General features: G+C 54.5%; 1 protein-coding gene across 2 annotated transcripts in view; it reads left to right on the forward strand.

Moving 5' to 3' along the window:
* LNX2 (ligand of numb-protein X 2) overlaps window positions 1-19,843 on the forward strand; it is a 21,740-nt gene extending 1,897 nt beyond the window's left edge. Inside the window, exons 3-10 of one of the 2 annotated variants that reach the window (XM_045294059.1) lie at window positions 511-737; window positions 1,925-2,127; window positions 3,820-4,185; window positions 5,089-5,229; window positions 12,306-12,483; window positions 14,152-14,383; window positions 15,936-16,094; window positions 17,602-19,843. In XM_045294059.1, the coding sequence (XP_045149994.1) occupies window positions 511-737; window positions 1,925-2,127; window positions 3,820-4,185; window positions 5,089-5,229; window positions 12,306-12,483; window positions 14,152-14,383; window positions 15,936-16,094; window positions 17,602-17,737 (1,642 nt within the window). In that variant the 3' untranslated portion in view covers window positions 17,738-19,843. The remainder of the gene's footprint in view (window positions 1-510; window positions 738-1,924; window positions 2,128-3,819; window positions 4,186-5,088; window positions 5,230-12,305; window positions 12,484-14,151; window positions 14,384-15,935; window positions 16,095-17,601) is intronic. The other variant, XM_004715147.2, reaches the window with a different exon arrangement.
* Window positions 19,844-21,534: the final 1,691 nt, after the last annotated feature.

The following is a 21,534-nucleotide window of genomic DNA, read 5'->3' on the forward strand; positions in this document are numbered from 1 at the left end:
CCCTGTCCTCCAGGGCTGCTCTAGTCGGCATCACATGATGGCAGTGGGTGTGGTTTGTGGGGTTTGGGAGCTCCCTGACAGACTCTCTGTCTCTAAGTCTCTGTCTCAGCGTCTTCTCTGTTTATCTTGGTCATTTCAGTTGGTTCACACCTGCAAACCCACACAGGTAACTAGTGGAAAGCATCTTTCCTACTGGGTTAGTGTGAGGGAGCTCCTAAATTTGGGGAGGGGGCAGGGTCATCTTTGGATGCCTTTTGGCAAAAAACTTTTCGGCGCCCCCCTCTCATAACCTGGAACAGGGCCTCTGATTGACGTATGCAGCTTGTACCAGGCCGTGCCTGTATGTGCCATGCTCGGCGGGCATGTAGACAGATGCCTGTCCTTGATGTGGTAGCTCTAATGGCCGTCCTGGCTGTCCTGGCCGCGCTGTACCAGTGCGCAGCCATTCCTGTCTGGTTCGGCTTCCTTTCTCTGATGTCCTCTGAGAGCCGCTCCTGCATCCCCTCCCAGATGCCCCGGGGCATCCCACCGGAGACTCGCCCTGGAGAAGAGGAAGGCTGAGAGTGAGACCGGGCCCGCCCCGCTGGACCCGCCTGGCACCGGCTCCTCAGAACCCGACTGTCTGGGGCCGGGGCCACTGGCAGCTGAGCAGAACCTGACGCCTGCCCTGCTCCCTGCCTGGCCCGAGGAGCCCGGCCTTGACAACCCTGCATTTGAGGAGGGGGCCGGCCCAGATGGTGAGTCGATGCACCTGGTCTGGCGTATTTGCAGAATGACCTGCTTTCAGGTTGGTCACCTTCTGCCCCAACCTCGAGTGTGAGAGAAACAGAACAAAGCTTTATGGGGGTGTAATTTGCACTAGAGAAAGCCCACCCCCTGGAATGTGTGAGGGTGTGTCTGTGTCTGCAGACATCTGCTTGGCATGAGAAGTCCGCAACACTAAGGACAACAAAACCAAGTGGGATCCAGTCACAGGTCGTGTCTGCCCGTGACGGGCACTTTACAGAAAACACCTGACCCCACGCAGGACGGCCACACGCTCACACAGCGGGTCTGTATCCGAGTCCAACTCCACAGCCAGGCCATGTTCCAACTCGATGACCATCCCCCCAGAGCCCCGAGAGTAGCCGGGGAGCTGACAGCACCAGCCTTGTGGTCTGGAGCTTCACACTTTAACCGCTGTAGCACCAGGACTGCTCGCTAACTGAATAACCCGCTCTTGAATCCACAGAATCACACCTCCCCCCTTCATAAATCCTGCTCATATGGCACTTGCAGGTTTGGAACAATACATATATGTAGTACACATTCCGAGTTCCACTCTACATTTAAACTTCCCATTTTCATCTCCTAAGACTCTGTGGGATGCCTTGGTGACATCCAGGGCTGTGCATTAGGTTGCTAACAGCAAGATCAGCAGTTCTAACCCAGTAACCACTCCTTGGGAGAAAGATGAGGCTGCCCTCTCCTGTAAAGACAGACAGCCTCAGAAGCCCACAGGGGCAGTTCTGCCCTGTCCTAGAGGGTCACTACATGTCAGGAGGTAGTTTGGTGGCAGGGGGTTTGGGAGACTTGGTGATAGCCCCCTTTACTGGGGAGCTTGAAGGGACACTCCCTGGACAGCTGTGACACGGTGGCATTTGCAGATGGCTGAGCCAGCCTTTTGGTTTCTCTGCCCCCGCCCTTGAGGCCTGGACATCCCCACCCCACTTAGGTCACCGGTCCACATCCCTACAAGTTCACTGTGGTCAATTACTCCTCCTCTGGAGAGAGGAGCCGTTCAGCACGCTGTAACCTGCAGGTGTGTGGGTCATGCTCTGCCTCACACTGCATGTTTCTGGGTGTTGTCATCACCCACTCTGCCTGGGACAGTCTGATACAAACCCCATCTTTCTTCCGTCTGCCCCTCTGGTTGTCTGTTCAGCAGCCGCGCACCAGCCGCTGGGTCTGCCGGAAGGGGAGATCACGACAATAGAGATCCACCGCTCGAACCCTTACATCCAGCTCGGCATCAGCATCGTGGGCGGCAACGAGACGCCGCTGATCAACGTGGTCATCCAGGAGGTCTACCGGGACGGGGTCATTGCCAGAGACGGGAGGCTACTGGCCGGGGACCAGATCCTTCAGGTGCCCGCTTCCCCTCCCCATTGCTGTGTCTTTCTGTTCTTGTTCGTTGTGGAAAACCCGGCCTGGTACCTCCACCGGCCTTCACGGTGCCCTGAATGCGTGCGAGGACGGACGCGGGCTGGCTGAACTTTGGGAAGTCGATTTTCAGGCCTTTCTTCTGAGTTGGACCGCCCACCTCTAGGGCAACACCTGAGTGCCCAACTAGTGTATCACCATGGGCCGTCCTGCAGAGGCAGCTCTGCGCATGTTTCTGCAGATCAGAACTTGACTGCCCTCTTCTCCCTTTCCCCGTAGGCATGCGGCCTGTGTTTCTTCCTGGTCCTCGGCCAGGCAGCCCTGTTCCTGGCCAGGGCTCCATGATTGAGTGCCTCCGCGGTTCTCAGTCCATTATCCTGATCTCAGGCCCCGTTCCCAGCCACTCCGAGAGTCTGATGTATCCGTCCCTGTCTGTGGCTGATGCCTGGAAAAAGGAGGCTCACCCAGCACTGTGACTCCAGACAGTCTGGATGGATTCTGTTAGGATTTGGCCTTCTCGTCCACGTTTTCTCCCGCCTTTGATTGGGATTCTTCCCTAGAGTCTGTCATCAAAGTGGTCAGCCATGGTAGCCAGGCCATTCAGTGTCTCTGTGTCCAGAGCTTGAATGGTCACCCAGTGTGCGGATGGCACCTGCTTGGAAGAAGAGCAGATCTGTGTGGCAGCTCCGTGAATGATCACGGCATTTCAAGAGATGCCAACAGGCCCAAACCAATAAGACAGGTGGGGTGGGGGCAAGGGGCGGCGGGGAGCTAGGGTAGAGCGGAGGGAGGAGGCCAGTGAGGGAGGAGGCCTTGCTGAGCAGAACGCAGCAGCAGAAGGTGGGGGGCTGTCACAAGCTCCCACCCAGAGCTTGTCCAAACGGAAGTCTGGCCCGCGCTGATCTCGCCTCACCTTCATGGCTGACGGATTAAGAACAGAGCTACGTGTGGGTGCAGAGACCGACCGCCTCATCCGTCTCCCACAGACTGGCTGGTGGGTTTGAACTGCCAACCTGCGGTCCAGGCTTACCCAGGGCGCCTTATGAGTAAACACGTTTTTCAGACGAGGACATGGCCTCAGACACGTGGCCTGAGGCCTCCCTCAGCACTGCCTTTTCAGGTCCCTCAGCTTGGCCACCGCCTCTGCAAGTCCCTTCAGGGTCTCTCCGTTCCCCGCTGCCCTTAGACCAGGCCTGGGGAACTTCCATTTTATCAGCCAAGGCCCACACAGATTCTTGTGATATCATTCGAGGGCCACGCCGGTCAGGCATTTAATGGACTCACCCCTCACGGGATGGCTGGAGCAGCCTCTTTAGTGAGGTGCAGGGGACGGCAGCTGGGAGGGCTGATTCCTTGGACTTAAATAGCTTGCAGGCCTCCTGGTGGCGCAGTGGTTACGAATTGGGCTGCTAACCAGGAGGGCAGCAGTTTGAAACCACCAGCCGCTCCTTGGGAGAAAGATGAGGCTTTCTGCTCCCTCAAAGAGCGACCGTCTCGGAAACCCACAGGGGCCGCTCTACCCTGATCCATAGCTATGAATCGGAATCGGCTCGATGGCAGTGAGGCTATCGGGTGTCCCACCCCTGCCGTAGTGCCGCCACCTTAGTGAACTCCAGCCCCCTTGGTGGTTCCTCTAGGCACTGTCCTCATGTTCTCTCTCTCCTGCCCCCCCCCCAGGTCAACAGCTACGACATCAGCAATGTATCCCATAACTATGCCCGGGCGGTGCTGTCCCAGCCCTGCAGCACCCTGCAGCTGACCGTGCTGAGGGAGCGGCGCTTCGGCAGCCGCGCCCCCGGCCCCACCGACGCAGCCCCCCGGGAGGAGCTGCTGCAGGTGGAGCTGCACAAGCGGGACTCGAGCGAGCAGCTGGGCATCAAGCTGGTGCGGCGGACAGACGAGCCGGGTGTGTTCGTCCTAGACCTGCTGGAGGGCGGGCTGGCCGCGCAGGACGGGCGTCTCAGCAGCAACGACAGGGTGCTGGCCGTCAATGGGCGGGACCTGAAGCACGGGACCCCGGAACTCGCCGCCCACATCATCCAGGTCAGCGCACAGGCGACCAGTCCCACCCACCGCCACCCAAGGGGACGGGAGGGCTGCCCTGGGGGCTGTCCCCTTGGTGAGAGCAGAGCTGCCCTGGTGGGGTTGAGCCGACAGCCTTCTGTTTCGAAGCTGAGGACTTCACCATGTGTCCCTAGGACCCTTGGAGGTCGTGGTCTCTCTCGGACTTGCCTCCATCTCCCAGGGATCCTGTAGGGCCGGGTGGGACCGCCCCTGTGGGTTTCCCAGGCTGGCACTCCACGGGAAGAGAAAGCCACCTCGTCCTCCCATGAGCGCCTGGTGGTTTCGAACTGCCGACCTTGTGGTGAGCAGCCCAAGGTGTCTGTCACCTGCCGCAGCACGAGGGCTCTCTGTTGTCACAGTGTCTAAGCCAGGGTTCCTCAAATGTTTTAAACGGGGCCAGTTTACTGTCCCTCAGACCCATTGGCGGGCCAGACTATAGTTTAAAAAAAAACTATGAACAAATTCCTATGCACACTGCACATATCTTATTTTGAAGTAAAAAGACAAACGGGGGGGAAATACCCGGCGGGGCGGATAAATGTCCTTGGCGGCCGCATGTGGCCCATGGGCCGTAGTTTGAGGACCGCTGGTCTAAGCCTTCAGTGTTGGTCAGGGCTCGTTTCTGTTGGCAATCGCGTACGGACGCAGAGAAACTCGGTGTTCTTTGGGGGGTTACGCCAGTCGGAAACCACCAGCTGCTTCGTGGGAGAAAGTTGAGGCTGTCTGCTCCCGTGAAGAGCCGCAGTCTCAGAAACCCGCAGGGGCAGTTCTGCCCTGTCCTACAGGGTCACTGAGTCAGCCTCCACTTGATGGGGTGCAAAGCCACTGCCTGTCTCGTCTGAGACACACTCAGTGACAGCGCCGGTGCTCCTGTGTCCCCAGGCCAGCGGAGAGCGGGTGACCTTGACCATCGCCAGGCCAGGGAAGCCGCAGCCTGGAAATGCAAGCCGAGATGCGGGGGCCCCGAGCAGTAGCCAGCACCTGCCCCAGCAGCTGCATCCCGCCAGGCCCAGCTCCCACAAGGTGAGCCTCCGTCCTGCCTGCCTTCTCTTCCATTTCTGCACCCACAGCTCCCCTGGTGGGGGGTGCGGCACATGAGGGTGCTCAGCCAGCCTCCTGCTGATCTCAGTGGTGGCAGCAGCGGGGTTCTTAAGGTCTCCTACTGGGCCCCCTCCACCAGTGAAGAGGCTTCTTGGTGGGGAAGCTTCCGTGGCCGATGGGAAGTGGAAGGCCTTCCGGGACAGAAGGACCCGAGACTGGCCCTCCTTGGAAGGGGCCTTGTCTGCAGCTTGTCTGCATAAAACAGTTGGTCACAGAATTTGGGGAGCATGACCAGCCATGACCAGCTAGCCCCACTTATCAGCCAGGCAAGCTGCCCGCCACAGCAGTGGAGATGGGAGAGGGAGGCAGAGATCACCCGGCTGGCTTGGGACAGAGAAGAAGATAGGGGAGGAGCTGGGGACACAGACAAAGGAACTTTCTGAATTGATAAGGTTCCCGAAGTGGTGAGGGTCACCCAGCTCTGTAGACAAACACTGAGAACGCCGGCTTGTGCACTTCCTACGGTGGGTGTTTTGTCCTGTGTAAGTGTGTGGGTCCCAGTTGACTAGTGCAACAAATTCAGAGACACTCGTGTGTGTAAGAGAGAACTTTATATCAGAGCGCAATTATGCATTAAGAGAACAGCCCAGCCCAGTCCAGACCAAGCCTATATGTCCGATATCACCCATTATGGACTCACGCAGCCATGCAGTGATGCAGAATACAAGATCACAGGCCAGTGGGTGGAAAGTCATGTGGATCCAGTGGTGGTGGAAGCATCTCCACGCTGGCAGGGGTCCCCACAAGGCTCCTCCAGCTCCACGGCTCTGCTTGCATCAGTGTAGCTCCATGTGGCTTGTCAACAGGAAGATAAAGCAGAGAGAGAGTGTGTATGTCTCGTTTCCAGGGAGGAAGACAGAAGTTCCCAGAATCCTCAGGAGAAGGCCATGCCTGCACAGAGGCCTCACTGGCTGTGGACTGATGGACAGGCTAGACTCCACCCCTTTGCTCAAGTTGACAGGAGATGGTGTAACTGCCACAGCCCTTAACAAGGCAAAACAGGCCTTGGCCATGGTAATGGATCCCAACTCCACTGAACCGAGAGCAGTAGAACTGCCCCTCGGCGTCTCTGTGACAGGGAATCTTTACGGAAGCAGACTGCCTCCCCTTTCTCCCAAGGAGCAGCTGGTAGGTTTGAACTGCCCACCTTGCAGTTAGTAACCCAACACAGTAGCCCACAGCACCAGCAGGGCTCCCTAATTCTACCTCAGTAAAGCTGGTGAGGGACAAAGAAGTGTTGGTAAGTACCGTATATACTGGAGTAAGCCAACCCGAATATTAGCCGAGGCACCTAATCTTACCACAAAAAGCACCATTTAAAATGTGCTGGAAAACTGCTTCTACACGAGTATATATGGTCAGTGGTAACATGTTTCCTTTTGGGTTGTAGCGTAGAGGAAACGGCAACAAAAACTCACTGGCACCAAGTCGGTGCCGACTCCTCATGGCCCTATACACAGGCCGTAGCCCGCTGTCCCTCCAGGGCCCCCAGCTTACAGGGAGGCCCCACATCACTTTAAATCCTTGCTGCCACGCCCTCCGAATCCGCTTCCCTGGTGTCACCCCACCCACCCCTGCCCCAGGCCGTTTTTCTGGGCGGAGACCCGTGCCCCCTCCTTCTTTGGTTCTGGGAGTCTGCATCACTGGTGGAGGTGCTGCATGGGCTTTATCATATGACCTTGGCTGTTAGTCGGCCACAAAGCAGAGTCACAGACCAGGTGGTAGGACTTACCCAGCAGTGACAGCCAGCTCAGTGGCTGCTCCCAGCGCCATTGCCCGTCAGGGTCACTGGGTCAGCAGCAAGTGTACTTTGTGGTCTACGTGGAGGCGCGAGCATCACCCTGCGCAGTGATCCAGTGGTCAGTGCACAACTCAAGGCTGTGTCCAAACCCACAGGGCTGCCACACAGAGTGAGTCCCTGTGCAAACTGCACGCCCAAGCCCACGGCCACCACGTCGATGCCCACCCATGGTGCTCCCACGTCGGCCTCTTCATGGGGGCAGACAGCCTCCTCTTTCTCCCGCAGGGTGGCTGGTGGGTTTGAACCGCCGACCTCTCCCACCATGGCTCTGGTGTCAACTGTGGGCGTGGGATAAAGAACAATGCCTGGATATTGGTCCGTGAGGGCTAACAAATGTGCCTCCAGGCTCTGGTGGGGTGCTGCCTTCTCTGCACCTCGAAACAGCACACACCCCACCCCACCTGCAATGCCCAGCATGCTTAGGAAGCAAGCACTTCCATGGCAAGTACCCTTGGAGAAGGTTCCACCCACTAGGTCTGCCTTCAACAAGAGGACAGCAGCATGCTCCCGTGGCTTTTTAGTGTGGGTGCGGGAACGCCAAGGGAATGATCTCCTTGGAGTCTCTTCCCGGCCCCTGCCCCCACCCCGGGGAAAGCATAGCTTGAAGTCACAGTGTTTGGGGCCAGGCACACTTAGCTAGTTTTCTGAGCTTAACTACAGACCTGTCACTGATCTTTGGTTTAGTAACAACTTGAAAGAAATTATAACCACCGAGTGGTGGGCGATTCTGAACAAAGACTGTACCGTGTATGGAGGAGACCTATAATTTTGCCGTCATAACTAGAACTGTGAGAAAGGGGGTATTGTTGGAATAGGAGCGGTTTCGCTTAGCTTGTCCCTGCTTTACAAATTATATGTGCAGATGTCTTTAACTCCCTGGCTCCCACCCTGATCGGCAGCATGGGTGTCCACGCAATGTGTGTCTTTTAAAGACCGTTTTCAGACCTGCACCTAAGCACACCAACCAGCCTTATGGGGAACTCAGCTTGTGTGGCGATGTATCAGTTTTGCTTTGGCGACACATCTTTTTAGTCTCAGAGTTCTGCTCATGATTCTTGTTACTGTTCTGTGCCAGGCTTTAAATAACAGCTGAATTCACACACGCCCCTTCCCCCTTTATTAGGTATTCTGAAAACCTGGTTGGTTAGACCACATGGAATGAACTCATAAATGTTAATTGCTAGTTAGGATTAACACTCTACACTTGTTAAGCCAAAGCCTGATCTAGAAAAACAAAGGGTTTGTCAAGGTCTCCAAGGACATAGGACATTGTGTCTCTCTCCTCTCTCTCTCTCTCTCTCTCTCTCTCTCTCTGTCATATAACCCATCCACATGGCAGTAGCAGCTATCAGAAAGTAGTGTATGCCTCTATGGCGGAGACCCTGAGTGACTAAGCAAACGTTAATAGGGTGGGGAAGCCCCTTGAATCCTGCTGGTGTACTCGCTAGAGGTTGGTTTAATTCCTGAGATTTGATTGCACCAGTGTCCGGCTCATAGAGGAGGGAAGGCAGCTCCCTTTGGTTGATGGCATTCCTAAGGCAGAACCTGCTGAAGGAAGCCACTCCTGGCGTTTCCCTGAGCCATTGGGATGACCAAGTCGTGTGAGCCCACTCTATGATGCCAACACGGATTCTAAACCTGCATCCCGCAGGCTGCAGGAGATGTTGACAAGACAGGTGTTAGGTGGGAGCTGGTCCCAGGCACACCAGGTGGTTACTGCCCATAATTTCCTGGATAAAAACATTGGGTGTGCCTGGCTTCCAGGCTCGGGGGGGACAGCTGGGTCTGGATCCCAGAGACCGATGGAGGGATCTGTAAATGCTACTCTCAACCGTCACATGTAGGCCAACTCTCGAATAATGCCGGGAAAGGAGAGTTATATCTCTACAGGCATCCTGGTGGCATAGCAGTTATGTACGCATTGGGCTGCAATCCACAAGGTCAACAGTTCTTTTTTTTTTTTAAATCGTTTTATTAGGGCCTCATACAACTCTTATCACAATCCATACACACATCAATTGTGTCAAGCACATTTGTACATTCATTGCCCTCATCATTCTCAAAACATTTGTTCTCCACTTAAGCCCCTGGCATCAGCTCCTCATTTTTCCCCCCCCATCCCTCATGAAGCAACAGCTACTCCTCGGGAGAAAGAGAAGGCTTTTACTCCCATAAAACATTACGGTCTCTGAGACCCACAGGGGCAGTTAGTTCTACCTTGTTCCTGTGGGGTCGCTGTGAGTAGCCTCGACTCCAGGGCAGTGAGTTTGTAATTAACACGGTCTCTGTCTCTCTCCTGTTTGACAGGGCCCGTCATTCTTCACTCTGTCCACACAATGCTCAATGAGTTGCAGTGTTAGGGAACGTTTGCACATTCCCTTCCAGGGCCCACCTGAGGTGATCTCTCCCACGAGTTTGAATTCTCAGTGCGTCCTCTGTCGACTGTCTTCCTGATGCCCCAGTGAACTGCTAAGCAGCACACACCCCCGCCCACCCCACACCCTTTTTAGTGGGCAACTCCTCAGTCTGCTAGCCACAAGGTGAGCGGTTTGAACCCACGAGCCACCCTACGGGAGAAAATGAGCTGTCTACTCCCATGAAGGTGGACAGACAGCCTCAGAAACCCACAGGGGCCATTGTATTGCGCCCCATAGAATCTCTGAGTCAGAATCAACTCAGTGGCTGTGGGTTTTAGTTTAATTGACTGTTATCAAAACTTCAGAAAGAGTTTTTATTCCACAGACGGCAAAAAACAAAACCAATCACCACAAAACTAGAGTGTTCTTTCTTTGAGTTCCAATTATGGATGACTCTGAACAAAATTGCCTTGCATATTAAATGGTTTTCTTACCTCCACCTAGCATACAAAGCCAAGACGGTTATCATGCTTAAACTTAGCATTTCAGACTTACCTAGTAACAGGAGGAGGGTGTTCAAGTGCGGTGAGGTGCACACATACACCCACCACCACCCTCTGCCCCCGGCATGCCCGGCGGAGGTTGCTCGGCCCTCCTCTCTCACCAAAACAGCAGGACTCGGCTTCAGGGACAGATTCACCAGCACGAAATTGTACTTGCCTCACTTTGCAAGAGGAGCGCCCATTCGGACTCCAGAGAGAGCCTCCCCTGGGCAGGCGTCCTGGTGGGCGGGCAGGCGAGGGCTGTGGCAGCGTGTCCCAGTTGTCCCACGTGGGGGCATGCAGGTGTCCTTGCCCGTGACACGGCCATTGCTGGCATTCACTTTCAGGACCATCGGGAGGGCAGCTGCTCGGAGACAGCTTGGGCAGTGGCCAGCTTTGCAGGAGCCCAGTCTGCGGGAACACCGGGGATGTTGTTGCTGGATTCTGTCGATTCTCCCTCCCTCCAGTAGGAGCCTGGTGGCACAGTGGTTACCTGTGGGGCTTGTGACCAAGGTCAAAGGTTCAAACACACCAGCTGCTCAGAGGGAGAACACAGGCAGCGTGTTTGTGTTACTGTGGTGTCCACCTGGCAATAGCCCTAGAGATAAACTGGTCTCAACTCTGACCCTGTGATCCTGTGTTGGGGGCAGGTTTGTACCGGTGTTATCCTCTGCTCAGTAAACCCGCTGCCATCAAGTCAGTTCAGATGCAGTGACCGTGTAGGACAGGGTGGAGTTGCCCCTATGGGTTTCCGAGCTTGTAAAGTTTTACAGGAACAGTTTGCCTCATCTTTCTCCTTGGGAGCTACTACTGGATTCGAACTGCTGACTTTGTGGCAAATGCTCAGATGCTTAACCCACCGCACCACCGGGGTCTCTTATAGCCTTTAATTTCCACAGGTCTCACAGTACTCATTGCTGTTAGGTCGATTGTGACTCAGTAGCAACCCTGCAGGTAGAACTGTGTCCCAGTGGGTTTCCAAAATACAGTAATACATTTTTTTCTTCCCGTGCGGCTATATGCTTCATGCGTTCATCACTGCTTTTTAGCGATGCATAGTATTCCATTATATGTATGTACCACGGTTTTTTATTCCATTCGTCTGTTGATGGAAATTTTTGTTGTTTCCAACTCCTTCCGATTGTGAACTGAGCCGCAATGAACATTGAAGCACAGGTGTCTGGCCGTGGTTTGTTTCTTGCCTCTTCTGGGTATATGCTCAGTAGGGGGATTGCTGGGACATATGGTAGCTCAATTTCCATCTGTTTTAGAAATCGCCAAATCGATTTCCATATGGCTGTACATACCTACAGGTCCACCAGCAGTGGATGAGAGTTCCTATCTCACCACAGCCCCTCCAACACTTGTTGCTTTCTGATGTTTTTAATTGGGCTACCTTTGAGGGTGTTAGGTGGTATCTCATAGTTGTTTTGATTTGCGTTTCTCTTATGGCTAATGATTGGGAGCATTTTCTCATATGTTAATTGGCCATTCGGATTTCAGACTCTCTGAAACTTCTGTTCAGGTCCTTTGCCCACCTTCTCAATGGACAATTAGTTTTTCTCTTATTGTAAGCTTGCAAAGTATTGTAGATTTTAGTAATAAGGCCTTTGTCTGATGTGTCATTGCTGAAGATGTTTTCCCAGTCCGTGGACTCTCTTATTACTCTCTTGGTGACTTCTTTCGATGTACACATGTGTCTTATCTTCAGTATATCCCACTTGTCTATTTGTGACTCCTCTGTGTTTGTATCCTTCCCTATGTCCGATAGCCTATGTATTCCCTTTTCCAAAGTTCTCAGGTTTGTCCCAATTCCCTCATTAATGGCCCTAATTGTTTGGGGTCTTATCTCAAGGTCTGTGATCCACCTTGAGTTTATTCTTGTGCATGGAGTGAGGTAAGGGTCTTGCTTCATTTTTCTGCAGGTAGATATCCATTTTTTCCAGCACCATTTATTGAAGATGGCATCTGCTTCCCATTTAATATTTTTGGGGCCCTTATCAAAGATCCGTTGCCTGTATGCTGATGTTTTTATTTCTGGGTCTTCAAAATTGTAAATCTTGACAGCAGTAGAAAGCCATGTCTTTTTCCTGCAGAGCCGCTGGTGGTTTTGAATCACTGGCCTGGCATTTGGCAGCCGAACATGTAGCCCACTGTGCCACCAGGGCTCCCCACGCTCTGTGTTTGGTGTAAGGAAGATTAAATAGAAGGCTTCATCAATAACACATGTGACTCTTTGGACTGTCGCTCTGTCAGCTGGGTGGTTCGTGTCCGGTCATTGTCCCCCTCCTGTCTTAGGACCTCAGCCAATGTGTCACCTGCCAAGAGAAGCACATCACTGTCAAGAAGGAGCTGCATGAGTCCCTTGGCATGACGGTGGCTGGAGGCCGAGGCAGTAAGAGTGGCGAGCTACCCATCTTTGTGACCAGTGTGCCCCCCCATGGCTGCCTGGCCCGGGACGGCAGAATCAAGCGAGGTAAGCCAGGCTCTGGACAGTGTCCTGGGCACACCTCTGCCCTGAGGCAGACCCACGTGATTTTAAAAACAGAGTCTGTCTAGCGTCGTTAAGTCCTTTAGTCTATCCCCAGCAGTTCAGAGTACAAGATCTTCCTATAGGACAATCATGGAACAATTCATCGTGGGACTCTGCCGGGTGGGTGTAGTGGGGGAGGGGGACATAAAACGGTGTAGCCCTTTCAGGTACACTGTATAGCGGCCCCTCAAACAATTAAGCGCATGCTCACATAAAAATGCACCTCCCCAAGTGTTCACGGCAGCATTTTCCTGATCCGAAGAGTGGGGAAAACCTGGGTGCCCATGAACTCATGATCGGATCTGCAAACACGGTCCTTCCCTCGGGGGAGAACGTGCTGCCAGGGGGCTGAAGTTCAAAACGTCACCCTAAAGAGCATGTAGCAAATGACGCCCTTTCTCTGAAGTGCCCTAGGGTGCAAACCTGCAGCTGAAGGCGAACAGGTGATTGCCCGGAGAGGCATCACTGTGGGGGTGGAAAGGCTCTGGGGCAGATAGTGGTGGTATTGGTACACGTCTGATTTGTGCTGAAATGCAACAGACTCGCCCTCTCTGGGGGCGGGTGCTTCCAAAGGTCTGTGGAAAACTGCCAGCATCTTCTAATTCTTTTTTCCCCCGTGAACTTTGTAAGGCCCCTTCTACGTGTGAGTTGAACGGTGTGCGCCTCTGATGCCCGTTAAGCTGTCATTTGCATGTCTGTGTATAACAGCTTTATTGAGATCGCGAGCCTCAGTCTTAGCGGCTGCATGTGTAGGTACATTTTATATACAGAATACACAAGACCTGCTTGCCCAGTTGTGGGATTGGGGGGGGGGGGATTCTGAATTCCTTCCAGTTGCCTCCTTCGTGTACCCATGTTTTGTGCCACGTGACGAGTGTGGGCTTTTAACCACCTGAAAGACAAGTGGCCGAGTAGGGGAGGTGGGTTTCTGCATGCCCCTTCCATGGAAGGACAGCCTTCCCACAAAACGAGGCCTCTCTGCCACCATCCTCTTGCCCTTTTTCATTATCTGACCCGGCAGAGCAGCAAACACCCGGTCACCTTCTCCGAGGTGGGAAGAGGCTCAGACTACATGTTTCATTTCCCCGAACACCAGGGCTCTGCGGTATGAACTCCGGGCAGACCTCCATCGGTTTACACTGCGTGAAATCCGCTAGCCCGTCTGTGTCTAAACCTGTGTCAACATAGCAAATGTAGTTTATTAAAAGCTGACTTCTCAGAGCAAAGGGCAGGTACTTTTTTTGAAATGGAAAGAACTTTGGGAACAACTGAGGCTCATGCAAAGGTACGTGAGGGGTCTGGGCTCCAGGTCCAGTTGTTCCGGACACTCAGGGAGCCCCGGGCCTGCTCCCAGTGAGACGAGACAAGTCATTGGGACCCGCTGCCTTGTTGCTAGCCTCCAGCCCCCCATTGCCCTGTGGGCTCAGAGGTTGTTCTAGCACTCCACACTGATGCTGGTATGTTCTCAGTGAGTTTGCCCGCCCGTCCGAAGGAGGCCAGATGCAGAGGAGTGGAGACGCCCCAGGGCCTTCACTCACCTTGGGGATGGGGCTGCCAGCTGCCATCACAGGCTGTACCCGGAACCTTGCTCACTGCTCCACCCTCCGACAGGCGATGTTCTGCTCACCATCAACGGCATTGACCTGACCAACCTGAGCCACAGCGAGGCGGTCGCGATGCTGAAAGCCAGCGCCGCGTCCCCGGCTGTGGTCCTCAAAGCCCTGGAGGTCCAGGTGGAGGAGGATCCCGCCCAGAGCACCGAGGAACCGCCCGGCAGCTTTAGCGAAAATGAGTACGACGCCACGTGGTCTCCATCCTGGGTCATGTGGCTCGGACTCCCCAGGTACGAGACTGCCCTGCATCCCGCCACACACGGTGGTCGCTGCCAGGGGCCTCTTTTGGGGGGGTGGGAAACCCTGGTTTTCACTAATTGTGGACGGCTACGGTGGGGCCTCTGACTGATGGAAAAGCAAAATGAGAAAGAGCGTGTTACACCTCGGACTGCTGTCCGCAAGGTCAGCAGTTCAAACCCACCAGCCACTTCCTAGGAGAAAACAGAGGCCGCCTGCCCCTGTAAAAGACTGACAGCTTTGGAAACCCCAGTGGACAGTTCTCTCTCTCCTCCTGCAGGGTCACGAGCCAATTGGCTTAATGGCAGTGAGTTTGATTTGGTTTGACTCCAACCCGTGTCAAGTTAGAAAAGAAAAATGGCCATCTTAAAGGTGTTTTTAAAGGTCCATCGAGAGATAGGAGCGAAACCGAAAGGACATATTTGCTAAGGCAGCGAAGTTGTTCTTTGCGTTCAGCTCAGACCCGTCTGTGGGCTGGCCCTGACCTTGGCCGTGCGGGCCCATCCGTGGGCTGGCCCTGACTTTGGCTGCTTGGGCCCATCCATGGGCTGGCCCTGACCTTGGCCACGCAGGCCCTTGCTTAGGGAACCTGTCACTTCCCGGCTGGTGCTGGGCCTGTTCACCCGACGCCACTATTCCCGTGGCCCCACTGTGACGGCCCTGCTCCAGCTGTGTCTGCCACGGACTCGGTCCTCAAGGCCTGGACCCACAGTCAGCGATTCTCCCACACCGTGCGATTCTTCACAGAGTTGGTTTTATGAACAGATCTCTATTGTGATTAGGTGCTTACCCATCCGATTGCATATGATATAAAAGGTCGTTCTATAAAGAGGTGCCTTTTTTTGATGAAGGAGCCCTGGTGTAGAAGTGAGTGACGCATTGGCTGCTAACCAGAAGGCCAGCAGCCGATGGAATGCACCAGTCCCTCTGTGTCGGGGCAAGGGTGGGGGGCGGTGGACCCCTCTGCCCCGTGAAGATTCGCAGCTCATAAGCCCACGGGCAGCTCTGCTCTGCCCTGTCGCGTTGCCGTAGGTTGGAATCGACGTACTCACGGGTTTAACTTCGGGGTTTGGTGGTGGTCTTTCATCTTTTAATCCTTTAGCCACTTTTGTACGTAATTTTTATTGTCATTCACCGCTTGTCCCCAGATCCATAATGTAACTGTAAGTAGGATGGGTCTGTCTGTCTCCCCGTGACAGCCTCCCAGCTCACAGTAAGTAGCGTTGTACCTGTAGTGTCTCGATGCGCATGATCAAAGTTAAAATCAAGCTCACCACCATGAGGCGATGCTGACGCCAGGCGACCCTATAGGCCAGGTGGACCCGCCTCTGTGGGTTTCCCGGGACATCACTCTTGATGGGAGCACACAGCTTCCTCTTCCTCCCTAGGAGCAGCTGGTGGGTTTGAACAGCCTGGCTGAGGGTTAGGAGCCAGTACATAACCGACAGCACCTTCGGGGCTCCTTCCGCTTAGATGAGCGGGCTGGGAAAGCCTCCCCCCCCACACACACACATCATCTCCCTCACACACGCATGCCCCCCACAGCACTCTGCACAGCTGCCACGACATCGTGCTGCGGAGGAGCCACCTGGGCAGCTGGGGCTTCAGCATCGTCGGCGGCTACGAGGAGAACCACACCAACCAGCCTTTCTTCATCAAGACCATTGTCCTGGGCACGCCAGCGTACCACGACGGGAGGCTAAAGTGAGTGTGTGTGTGTGGGGGGGGGGGCAGGGGCCCAGCCAGCCTGTTATTGAAGCTGAAAATCAAGCGTTGCCAGCACACGTGCCCCCCTACACCCTGGCGGGTCCCCCTGGCAGGCGGTGGCCGGGACTGTTTCAGGAGGCAGCACATCTTGTTTCCTGCTTGTGCTTTGCTTTTAATGTGGCGATGAGAGCCCATCCACTGGCCCTGGCATCCGCTGCTCGTGCCTGGCACAGGGAGCCCTGGATGGGCCAGGGAGAGTCAGTGGCTTTGGAATTTGCTCCTGATGTTTCTCCAAGACAGACTGACAGACAGGTGCCGTCCATCAGCACGGACCAGTGGGCACCTCGTGGAGGACAGGATGAGCGTGCCCTGCCCCGTGTGAGCCTCGCAGTCACGCTCACCAGAGGAGGCCCTCGCTGTGGCTGTGGCACCAGGGACCTGCTGTCCCCACTGACCTCCAGTCGCCTGCCCTTCTGTTGACCCACCCCCGTTCTGCTGTGGTCCAGAGGGGATGCCCCAGCTGGACTTTTGAATGAGATCACCAAGCCTTTCTTTCTAGTCTCTCAAAGCCCGGAAGCCCCACTGAAACCTGTCCCCCATGGGCAGCCCCGCTGGTATTTGAAATACCGGTGGCATAGCTTCCAGCTAGGAGCCTTGGAGGTGTGGTGGGTTACAAGCTGAGCTGATGGAAAAGTTGGCAGTTCTTAGCCACCGGTCGCTCTGCCGAAGGATGAAGCTAGAAGTCGGGTCCCCTCGATAGCAGCGAGTGAGTGGCCCCCCAGCGTGGCAGCCACAGGCAGGCAGGCACAGACGGGCACTGGTCTCCAACGTGCCACCAGAAGGCTTCAAAACAAGGGTTGGAAACAGGGTTCAAAGATAACAGGATTTCTCCCCGAACTTTTTTTTTTAACCCTGCCTCTTTTTTATGTTTAAGATCATTTTATTGGGGGCGCTTATAGCTCTCCTAACAATCCAGACATCCATTGTTTCAAGCACATTTGTACATATGTTGCCATCATCATTTTCTAAACATTTGCTTTCCATTTGAGCCCTTGGGATCCGCTCCTCTTTTTTCCCCTCCTCCCCCGCCCCCCTTCCCACCCTGGTGACCCCTTGATAAATTATAATTTATTAATTGTTTTCATCTCTTACACTGACCGCTGTCTCCCTTCCCCCATGGTTTCTGTGTTCCTCCCCCTCTCTGGGGAGGATTATGCATCCATCATTGCGATTGGTTCCTCCTTCCTCCCCCACCTTCCCCTCACCCTCCTGGTATCACTACTCCTATTTCTGTTCCTGGGGTGCTTATTTGCCCTGGGTTCCGTGGGTTGGGGGCTCGTCTCTGGACTGGTGCCCACAGGCTTTCTGAAGCCCTTCACCGTGGGGGTGGCGTGGCCAGGAGAGGTGGTGGTCCTCCGGAACCCAGCTCACGCGAGGCAATGCTTTCATCCCGTGAACCCCAGTAAAAACACCGCTGCTTCTGTTTCTGCTTGCCCTTGTCCAGGTGCGGAGACATGATCGTGGCCGTCAACAGCCTGTCGACGGTGGGCATGAGCCACTCGGCCCTGGTCCCCATGCTGAAGGAGCAGCGGAACAAGGTCACCCTGACCGTCGTCTGCTGGCCAGGGAGCCTCGTGTAGACGTCTGGGCATCTGCGCGTTCAATCCAACATCTTCCGTTCATGGGGTTGTGACCGGAGCCCTCTCAGGGTCCCAGCATGTGTCCAGGTGGGGAACTTGTGGGCACAGCTGGTCCCCAGACCACTCCGAGCACCTCGTGACTTGAACGGCCTCCCCCATGCTGGCCGAGCCCCTCTGAGCTGGCACACAGCCTCCCATGGGCCCTGGTGAAATCACACGTCCAGATGCAGGCTCTCGGTTGGCAGAAGGTTGCCCATCATCATTCAGAGGGGCATCAAGCTCAGCCTGGGACAGGCCTCTGTCATACAGAGAGCCAAGCAGTCCCCAGAGCCGGCACCAGCCGCAAACCAGCGCCATGGAAGTGGGGGTGGGTGGGGAGGGGTCCCTTTATTCCGGGCAAGATCCCTGTCCTGTTAGCCATCGGTGCCAACATTTCAAAGACCCCTACCTATTTCCAAGGAGCTTCCTCCAGCTGACTTTGGCAGTAGCTTTACGGTCTCGGTTTTCAGAGGTGAGGACGCTGCAGCCAAGACCTGGTCAGCCACCCGAGAGTCAGACAGTGGCGGGCGGTGATTGCAGCTCAGTGCTGGGCATGCTGACAGATGTCCTTACTCAAACGAGGCTGGCACCTTCAAAATTCAGTTCCCAAGGAATGTTTTATTACATAGGATCTTCCTGAAGCAGTTTTTGCTTAAAAAAAAACCAACACACTGAGGACCCTCCCTTTCTAGAGTTTGTGTTGCACATCTCTGGGGTCTTGGCTGGGACCCTCTGTGTGTGCTTTATGGAATTAATCTCACGGTTAACCATTAAACCGTATGGCTATTTAATCCATACTCAACTCACTGCCAAGTAGGATAAAGAAACCCCTCTCTGATTATGATAGGGTTCTGAACCTTTTCCAAATCTTCATTTTCCTGTTATTTCTGTACTTTCATACTTAATGACTTCAAGTAGGAAGACTGAGAAAGTTGTTTTTTGTTGTTGTTTGGTTTTTTTGATTTGTTTTTATCTGAAGTGGTAGGTTGTAGGTATTCATATCCTCTCATCAGCTCTCAGTCACTAGATGAGAGTTTTGGGTTTTTTAATGATATTGGGAACTAGGACCAGCCCATTCCCTTTGTCCGTGGTCCTGCCTGGTTGTCCTCTGGGAGAGCAGATGTGGGCCCGGGGACCAGCAGCGGTACTTGATCCAGGGGACGCACGCTTGAAAAACGATTCCCTTTAGAGACCTCGTTTGGGATTGGAGTTAGTGTAGAAGTGACCTCTCTTAAGAATCAGTGTCCAGCTTACCAGAGAATGTGCTCCAGAACTCAGCAGTGTATATTGTGACACGTGACCACTGTATTTGCAAACTCAGCCCCAGCCTCCCTGCTGGGGGCCATCCTATCTGTCACACGCCATTGCTGACCCGGTGGGTCTTGCAGTTTGCACGGCACTCAGGCTCTGTCCCACGTGGTCGGCAGATAACCTGGAGCCGGTGGGGTGGCCCATGCAGTCTGTTACTGCCAGGTGATGGTCAGCTTTGGAAGCATCTTTGCATTTTGATACTGCCAGCTGTTCTAATTGACCTGGAGCAAATTGATAGTTTGTTTTTGGCTTTTTTTTCCTTGAACACCCAAAGAGAATTTTGTACCCTCCTCCACTATTTTTTTGAACCTCGTGTAAGACTATCGATTCTTGGGTGTGGATGGCCGTCTGCAAACTCCACCACCGCTACTTGGTTTCTGTAAAATGCTTCAGTCCAAGCCCGCGGTTACGCTGAGAAGTTCTAGAAGGAAGTTCTATTGGCCTGTTTGGTTTGCCTCCCTGATTTTTATCACAGAGACCTGGTCATCCTATGTGTCAGCTATGTTTTTGTTGTCCCCCCGCCCCCCTTAAACGAAGCAGTTCTCTGTAGCTTTTGGTCAGAATGAGGCCGGGTGATGGGGACACGTCTGTAATTTATTGCCACAATGGAAACACTTGGGCGTTCGTCATGAGCATCTACCACTGCATATTTTGATTTGTTCTGTGCCTTCCGTTTAAATTATTTCAGGATCCTCACACTGTCTCGAGTCATGGTGTGACGATCATTCAGGGCGGGAATAAACTTTCTGCCACCAAGATGACCTGGTCTCTCTCTTGGGTGGCCGAACCCTCTCGTCCCTGGAGTTATTTCTTTTTGTTCCTGCCACCCCGTCTGCATGCGCAAGAGCCCAGGCTGGACCCCTGGGGCACCCGCCCACCTCCTGACCTCCACCCCAGGGCCTGTCAGCACCCCTCCCCACACCTGTACCCACCAACACCCTGGTTGCTGAGTACCGCAGGTCAGCGTGATGGCCTTTCAGATCTGTGTTGTTGGGGCCATCAAGCCTCCATGGGGGTCCCGACTCATGGCGCCTCTGCACACAACGGAAGGAAACACTGCCCAGGTCTGCACCACCTTCACAGGTGTAACCTTGGAGCCCATCGTTGCAGTCACTGTCACTCCATCTCCTGGAGGGTCTCCGCTTTTTCCCTGGCCTTCCACTGCCAGGCCCGAGGGTCAGTGTGGTGACGCACCTTCCTCTCACCGTTACCTTTCCCAATGTTGGGTGGCGTGGTAGTCCAGGTGAACTCGAGAAGCAAATCCAGAGACACTCATCTGTGTGTAAGAGAGAGGTTTATATCCAAGAGTAATTGTATATTCAGAAAGCATCCCAGGCCAGTCCAGATCATGTCCATACGTCCGATATTAGCCCATAAGTCCGATACTCGTCTGTAATTGTACAGACTCACGCAGCACATGCAGTGATGCCCAAAGCAGGCAGGTCACAGGCCAGGGGGTGAAAAGTCTTGTGGAAGCAGCTCAGTGCTGACACAGTTCTCCATGTGGCTCCTCCAGCTCCACGGAGGAAGAGGAAGTTCCCAGAATCCTTGTGAGAGGGCCACGCCCACAGGGAGGGATCATCAGGCAGGCTCGCCTGATTGACAGGCTAGACTCCACCCTCTATTCATCCAGTTGACATGAGATTGTGTAACCACCGGGGAAGGGATCACATGGGACCCAGTTACATTTCTCTCGTGTTGCAGGGCTTACCCTCTGAGTGTAAGGGACAAGGAGAGCTACCTGTGCAACGATGGGTACGAAGAATTCAGATTTTATCCAACACATTGCTCCCCTTCCACCTGAGACCATCCCTGTGGCCAGTGAGAAGACCTGGCCAGCGTTGCCGCCTTATGATTGGGGCTCTCACCCACACCTGACCACTCCCAGCCACAGCAGAAGGAGCTGGGGACGGGGGGCTAAGTTGCTAACCAAAAGGTCAGCTGTTCCAGCCCCCCAGCCCCTCGCTCACTGGGAGGATGAGGCAGTCTGCTCCTGTAAAGACTGATGGCTTTGGACATTCACTGAGTCAGTTCTCCTGTGCCCTAGAGTGTCTCCAGGTCGCACTTGACCCAATAGCAGTGGGTTTGGGTGTCTCTTTGAAGGATTCAGGCCATAAGGATGCATTTTGAACAGTTCTGGGGACCAGAAGTCGAATCCAGGCGTCCACGGGATCAGTTCCTGGGGAAGATGAACGGAGAATTCATCAAGGCTGGCGGTGGCCCACAACCCTTGGGGTCCGGTAGCAGCACTTTGGTCCGTGCCTCAGTCTCCTCACGCCAGCCTCGGTGCATCCTCCGCTCACCAGGAGACCAGGCCCAGGATGTGGAGCCCGCCCTGCCCCAGCTGGGCCTGCCCTGAGCAGTCACACCTGCACGGCCCCTCCCTCGACATGGAGTCTCATTCTGAGGGGCTAGGAGGACGGCGACCACAATTGGTCTGCACCCCT

Source organism: Echinops telfairi, unplaced genomic scaffold, assembly GCF_000313985.2.
Source record: "Echinops telfairi isolate 266 unplaced genomic scaffold, ASM31398v2 ScPeMD7_2565;HRSCAF=3150, whole genome shotgun sequence".
Classification (NCBI taxonomy): Eukaryota; Metazoa; Chordata; class Mammalia; order Afrosoricida; family Tenrecidae; genus Echinops; species Echinops telfairi.